This window comes from Nannospalax galili, unplaced genomic scaffold (genome assembly GCF_000622305.1).
Source record: "Nannospalax galili isolate Female #2095 unplaced genomic scaffold, S.galili_v1.0 scaffold409, whole genome shotgun sequence".
NCBI classification, from domain to species: domain Eukaryota; kingdom Metazoa; phylum Chordata; class Mammalia; order Rodentia; family Spalacidae; genus Nannospalax; species Nannospalax galili.
The window spans coordinates 2,519,881-2,527,316 of NW_008360308.1; the positions used below are offsets into that span (position 1 = coordinate 2,519,881).

Genomic DNA, 7,436 nt, shown 5'->3' on the forward strand with positions numbered 1-7,436 from the left:
ACCTAGAATAATCATTCCTAGAATCAAACAGTTGAATAATGTTTAAAGAGGTAGGTTCTCTACAAACATGCTGTTTAGTCATATTGCAAACTTAGAAAAAAAAACCTCAGTAATATATGATGAGAAGCAATTTACTTCTATCACAGAGAAGTTAAAAAAATGCTAAAATTTAAGCCAGGTGTGATGACAAAAGCCTGTAGTACCCAGCAGTTCTGCAGAGGCAGGAGGGTCAGTATTCAAGGTCATCCTCAACTGCCTGGTGAGTTCATGGCCAGCCTGAACTACATAAGCTCATATCTCAGAAAAGAAAAATTTGGGGAGTGGGGGTTGGGAGGATGGGGATGTTGCAGAAATTTTAAACCAGGAGGGCTTTTTTGTATATTCATATGATCTCAGCCTTTGAGAGCCTGAGAGAAGAGGATCATTATGAGTCCCAGAATTCTAGGCAACCTGAGCTATTAGCAGGACCCTGTCTTAAAAATAAAATAAAAACTTTTTTTAGAATTAAGCCACCTATAAAATGTACTGTCTATAGACTGTATTTCCTCAATACTGTATATAACCTTTGGATATCTAAAGTGAAATTCTTAACTAGGTAACATAAAACTCTGATTACTTAGTGTGGAAATAACACTAGGGATAATTAAGTCATAAATAAACAAAACCTTTTCACTAAGAAATAGTTTAGATCTAGTCAATGAAACCAAGTGGCTTGAACCAATAGAATGGTCCAATAATGGAGGTATGTTCATCTTGCTGAAAATTACCCATTTTGTTGTTCATTTGTCTGTATTATTAATAGCTGTTCTAGTTTGTTCTTCATTGCTGTGACAAAATACTCTGACCAATACCAACTTGAGGAGGAAAGGGTTTATTTGTTTTATATCTCCCAGGTCACAGTTCATCAGGGAGCGAGGGTGGGCTTCTGTAAAATCCAAAACAAGTACTGTCTTATTTCAAAGGGAAGAATCGGGCACACCTAAGCAAAACCTAAGTCCAGCAAAGTAGCTTGAAGCTGGACATCTGGGATTCACTCAGGATTCTCTGGGCTCCAAAGGGTACTGGCAGTTCCACTGCTCTGACTGCCGTCCACAGCACACTCAGCTCATCTCGCAGACCAGGCCAGCTCCATTCCACAACTGCCACTGTCCTTGGTGGTTGTCCCATGGTCCCGGCATCTCCAAAAAGCTGGGGTCACCACTGAAACAGGCTACACCTTCACCAATGGCCTCTTCTTGCCTCTTGGGGTGCAAAGCCTCAGAATCTCTCCATGACCCCTTCAATCCTGGGGTCTTCGCTGCAGCTGAAGCTGCACTTTCACCTATGGCCTTTCCTGGCCTCTCAGAGTGCCAAGCCTCAGCTGCTCTCTGTGACCCCTTCACGCCTTCAACACCAGAACCATGAAGGAGACTCTTACACATTACCAAGTCCTGCTTCCAGCTTGAAATAGAGGTGTGGGTCCCCTCTGCGTGCTGCCCCTGAGGAAATACCCCCCAGAAGATTCCACAACAGTGATGCTGGTCTCTTGTTACTTACAGCTGATTTTTCAGCCCCAACTAACCAGCATCAATTGTCCCAGTGAAGCAAAGGTTTTACTTCAGATTCTGGTCTCTTCTTAATCACAGCCTTCAGCTCCAACTGACCAGAACCCACAGATTCTCAATCCAAAATCTCACACAAACAGCCCTGATAGTCTCCGCTTCCCTTTGAAGCTTCACAAGCCAGGCCTCCACCGTCTGCAGCTTTCAGTGTAACTCTTCCAAGCTCCACTGCAACAAACTCTGAGTACGCAGTGGCTTTTCCAGCCCAAAGTTCCAAACACTTCCACAGTCTTCCCCAAAACACCAAGGTCAGGTCTGTCTCAGCCATATCCCACTCTCTGGTACCAATTTCTTTTCTAGTTTGTTCTTCATTGCTATGACAAAATACTCTGACCAATACCAGCTTGGGGAGGAAAGGGCTTATTTGTCTTACATCTCCCAGGTCACAGTTCATCAGGGAGCCCAAGGTAGGAACTCAGGGCAGGAACCTGGAGGCAGGAGCTGGAGCACAGGTCATGGAGGAATGCTGCTTACTGGCTTGCTCTCCTGGCCCCTGCTCAGCCTGCTTTCTTATGCCACACTGGCCCACCTTCCCAGGGGTGGCACTACCCACAGTGGGCTGGGCCCTCCCACATCACTCATCAAGAAGATGCCCTCAGACATGGCCACAGGCCAGTCCAATAGAGGCAATTCCCCAATTGAGGCTCCCGCAACCCGGCTGTGTCAAGTTGACACTAAAGCTATCCAGCACAATAGCCAAATCTTTTTTTTAAAGACAGGGTTTCCCTGTAGCCTCAACTAGACTGGAACTTACTATGTGAACCAGGCTGGCCTCCATCTCACAGAGATCTGCCTGCCTCTGCCTCCCAAGTGCTGAGATTAAAGGCGTGTGTCACTGTACCTGGCCAATAGCCCAGTCATAATTGGAAAGATTATGCTTCTTGTTTTCCTGATTGATATAAACTTAATTCTAAATTCAAATTTGGAGTAGTTTAGGAAAATAATTTTATTTAAGGTACATTTCCAGGGTCTGGGAGTATAGTTAATTTGGTAGTGCACATGCTTAGTAAGTGTAAGGTTTTGAGTTCAATCACCAGCAGCCTCCCCTAAAGATTTATTATTTTAAATTCAACCTTTCCTGTGTGTTTTTAAATTTTGATTGATTTATTTATTTCTATTTTATGTGTATGAGTGCCTGCATATATGTAAGTGTACCCATGTCATGCAGTCCTGTGGAAGGAAGAAGTGGACATCAGATCCTCTGGCAGGTGGAGTTATGGAGGGTTGTTAGGTGCCATGTGGGTGCTGGGAACTGACCCCTGCCCTTGAATAGCCAATGATCATAACCGCTGAGCTATCTTTTCAGTCCCTCTTGTTTTAGTCTTATTATATTAAGGAACTCTCTTCTTCTGTGGTGGTGGGAACAATAAGACAGGATCTGACTGGGTAGCCCAGACTGGCCTGGAATTTAGAATATTCCTGCCTCAGCCTCTCAAGTGTTAGGATCACGGGATGCACATCATACCCAGCTGGTGCTTTCATTATAGTAATAAAATAATTTAATTACATTAAAGCAGCCAGAGAAAACTATTGAGGTTTTTTTGTTTTCTTTTTTCTTTTCTTGAGACCTGGTATCTCCCTGGTCTTGTTCAGCTTGTCTTAGAATTCCTAGACTTAAGGAATCCTCCTGCTTCTATCAGCTTAACCAGATAGCAGGGATTTAGTGTATTTTTCTTGGCTAATGTGAGGTCAGGAGAGGTCGCAACCTGTTACTAAATTATTTAAGCCTTGTAATTATAATGCCCTCTTTTTTAAACAAGGATAGCGTTAATCTTAAAAAATATATTTCAATAGAGCTGTTGTAGCTGTAGCTCAGTGGTAGGGTATTTAGCATGTGCAATACCCTAGATTTGATCACCAATACCACATCAAAAAAATTTAAACAAGTATTTCAGTATTTAAAGGTATGTTTGGGCTTGTTTTCCTCTCAGCTTTTGAAAACTTCTGAGAATTTCATTGTGTTCATTGCCTTGTTAATATTTTTGTTTTTCAGGAGTCAGAAGACAGCAGCAGGTGAAGTCATTGTCAAATGATTACCGCCTTCTAGAAGAAAATATCATTCAGTAAAGTTATTTAAATTAGTGAAACAACAGGACCAGTAATTCAAAGTGGCAGTGTACAGGAAACATTAAAATTGAACAATGACTCAGCTATATATTTACATCAGATTATTGGGAGCCTATCTGTTCATCATTTCTCATGCTCAAGGTAAATTGATACTTGTTTCAGTAAGTCATTTCTATATATAAAAAGTGCTTAAATGTCTCCTATTCTTTCAACTCACGTTCCTTTCTAAACAGGGCAATCATACCAGCATAGCTTTTTCGTAAGGAAGCAAAGACCAAACATGCCAACTTTTTTTTTTTTTTTTTTTTTTTAAAAAAAAAAAAAAAAAAAAAAAAAAAAAAAAAAAACTTTTTGGCAAGAAATTCCTTCAATTCCATAACATGGCAAGATACACTCCATGAGGCCCTATAAGGATCAGATAAGATTGAGTCATGAAATGTGCAGCTTAATACCTAAAACACAAAACAATAGATACTTAAGATTGAGTTTTAAAAGCCCTGTCTCCTTTAATATGTAACAGGGAATAAGCACAGATTATAATTTAAAATCATTTTTATTGTCATCAGAGACTTTTGAAATACAAATAGCACTTTTCTTTGCTGAATTCTAAAATTTCCCCAGAGAGTATTGTCAGTTTAATGTGACCACTGTTGTAATTTTACCACTCTAAAATTTCATATCTTGGAACTTCAAATGAAACTTGTGACAACGCAGGATCAGATAAACTTAACCACCATCTTCATTTTTGTTTTTAAAAAAAACTTTTGTGGCCAGGCGTGGTGGTGCATGCCTTTGATCCCAGCACTTGGGAGGCAGAGGCAGGCAGATCTCTGTGAGTTTGAAGCCAGCCTGATCTACATAGTGAGTTCCAGGACCGCTGGGGCTACAGGGAGACCCTATCTCAAAAAGACCAAAAAAAAAAAAAAATTTGTGTGTGTATATGTGTACACATGTATATACCTGCGTGTGGAGACCAGAGGTTGACACTCAGTGCTATCCTCAATCACTGCTCATCTTAGTTTTGAAATAGGGTCTCTTACTAAACCTGGAGCTTGCTAATTGGCTAGAGTGGCTACCCAGCAATCCCCCAGGATCCTCTTGCCTCCACCCTTCTAGCACGAAAACTATAGGCACTGCCACTATGTCCAAGATTTTACATGGGTGCTAGGGATCCAAGCTCATTCTTGCACAGCAGGTACTTTATTGAAAGCTATTTCCTCAGTCTGCCATCTTCATTTTCTTAGTTTTGGCTTCAGGAATTAATTGGATTTTCAGGTCCCAATGATATGTTTACCCACAAGAAGAAATTTGGTTAACAGTATAAAGCTTTTTATATTTTTGTGTTAAAGCACAAGCTTAGAATGAGGTCTATAACTTCTTTTTATTTTGTCTTGGGTGTAATAATAGCCATATTGTTAATTTGCTCAGAATACAAAACCCTCTTGGCAAAGGTCACTTTTATCTATGAAACACCCAAAAATTCATTATGTTTGCATCTGTTGTTAAGATTTGCTGATCACCATCAACCAAAGCTGACATGATTAGAGATAAGGAATTAAAATACTATTAATTTTTTCTGAATTTTCCCAAGGTAGTTTTCATTTTGAAAGAAAAAAGTTGTTTTTTTGTTTGTTTTTGTTTTTTAAGTTTTATTTACTATTGAGTATTTTACCTGCATGTATGTAAGTGCACCCATTTGACCTCAGATGTCTGTGGGGGCCAAAAGAGGGCCTCAGATCCCCTGGAACTGGAGTTTTGGGTGCTGGGAACCAAACTTGGGTCCTCTGTAAGAGTAGCCAGTGCTCTTAGCTTCTGAGCCCCTATCCTAGATTTTTTAACATAAATTTTAAGATAAAGATTTAATTTCCTTACATTCAGATAAAATTACTTGGGTTTGAATGGAAAAACAGGCCATCTAACAGATACTCAACCCTTCCTTTTTTTGTGTGATTCGGTCACTGATACTAGAACTGGAGTTTAGCTGTTAGTAACTAATTACCCAACTAACAGTAACTTAAACATGTAGAAATTTAATTTTTATGTAAGTATTAGGTATTTGCTGGTGAGTCCAGTAATGGAGTGGTGTCAGTTTACATCTCTGATTTTCTTGACATTTTGTGGTTACAGACTGTCTGCTTGTATCCATATGTGAGGCAGGAGAAATCGGGAACAGGTTAGCATAGGCCTTAACTGGACCTTGTATGCCAGGAAAGAGAAGTGTCCTGAAAAACTAACCTTCTACCAGTAGATTTTTATCTCACACTGAGACAGTTTAGAATTCTGATTGCAAGAACTACTGGAAAACATGAGAAGCATGCTTGTCACAGATTTTATTAATCTGTTCATTGTCTTGGGCTGAATACATTGTCTTCTATACCCCAACCTGGAGCACATTCAGAATTTGGTTAGCTAGGTATAAAGGGCAACTAAAATGGTGTGGGACAGATTTTATCTTTTTTGTCACTTGTTTTTGGCCACAGGTTACAACAAACAATTGAAGTCTGAAGATAGATGACCTGCAATTAGCTAACTCTGTGACTTATCAAGACCCCAGTTCTCCCTCATAGTTCAGCTATGCTATCCATAGCATTTTAGCTTTGAGTTAACTCACTTCATAGCCATAACATGTCAGGAGAGGAGCAAATAACATCTGCATGTGTGGCAACAGGGGAAGAGTAGATAACCTTTTCTGTTTCTTTTATTTTAATTTTTTAAAAAAATTTATTTTTATTCATGTGTATGTGTATGTGCCTGCCTGGGTTAATGTGCATCATATGAATTCAGTACCCACGGAGGCCAGAAGAGGGTGTCAAATTTCCTGGAACTGGAGTTACACAGAGTTGTGAGCGGCCTAGTGTGGGTACTGAGAACTGAACCCAGGTCCTCTGCAAGAGTAGTAAGCTTTTAACATCTGCACTGTCTGCAGCCCTCCTTTTAAAGTATAAATTTCCTGAACACTCCTTTTCTTCTCTTAGCAGACTTCTTCTAATCTTAGTGCCCAGAATTCATTATATGCTCTGGTGTAAACAAGTCACTAGCAAAGGAAATGGAACTAGAATTGTTGGATTAGTTCTGAGGGTAGGGGTGTGGTTCCTGAATCACATAGAGGAGGGCATATACTTAAGCATATGTGTGTATGTATGCATATGTACACACATGATATCAAGGTAAAGGGCAGAAGAGTACCTGATAGATCTATTGCTAGGCCCTACCTAACATCATACATACTCTTATGAAAACGCACTAAAATGTTCATGTTGGTATGAAATATTCATATTTATATGTGCTCCAGAGTTTGGTCAACTTAGCTACTAATTCAGGACTTCTGGCTAGTGTGTAGCCCTCTCCTTCTGGTTCATGTATGCCTCTTTATGGTCCAGCAAAGTGTAGCCAAAGGAGAAATTATCAGTGTCCTCAGGATTTGGTGATGAAGAACAGATAGGATAAGTACTACATAAATTCCCACTCACAGGAAGGGAAGTCTTAAAGCAACCTCAGTAGTCACTGCTCTATAACACAGCCATTGAGAATTATTTGCTTTGGGTTAGTGAGATGACTCAGCAGGTAAAGGCACCTACCACCAAGCCTGCCCACCTGAATTTAATCTCTGGGACCCACATGGTGGAAGGAGAGAACCAACTCCTGCTGTCTTAGTTTGTTTCTCCATTGCTGTGACAAAATATTCTGACCAATACCAACTTGGGGAGGAAAGGGTTTATTCAGCTTACATCTCCCAGGTCACAGTTCATCAGGGAGCCCAAGGTAGGA

General features: G+C 40.2%; 1 protein-coding gene across 3 annotated transcripts in view; it reads left to right on the forward strand.

Annotated features, from left to right (window-relative positions):
• Positions 1–7,436, forward strand: part of Bmpr1a (bone morphogenetic protein receptor type 1A) — a 127,637-nt gene that overhangs the window by 79,354 nt on the left and 40,847 nt on the right. For all 3 annotated transcript variants that reach the window (XM_017795933.2, XM_029559292.1, XM_008824447.3), the window contains exon 3: positions 3,595–3,809. In XM_017795933.2, coding sequence (XP_017651422.1) covers positions 3,743–3,809 — 67 coding nt within the window. In that variant the 5' untranslated portion in view covers positions 3,595–3,742. The remainder of the gene's footprint in view (positions 1–3,594; positions 3,810–7,436) is intronic.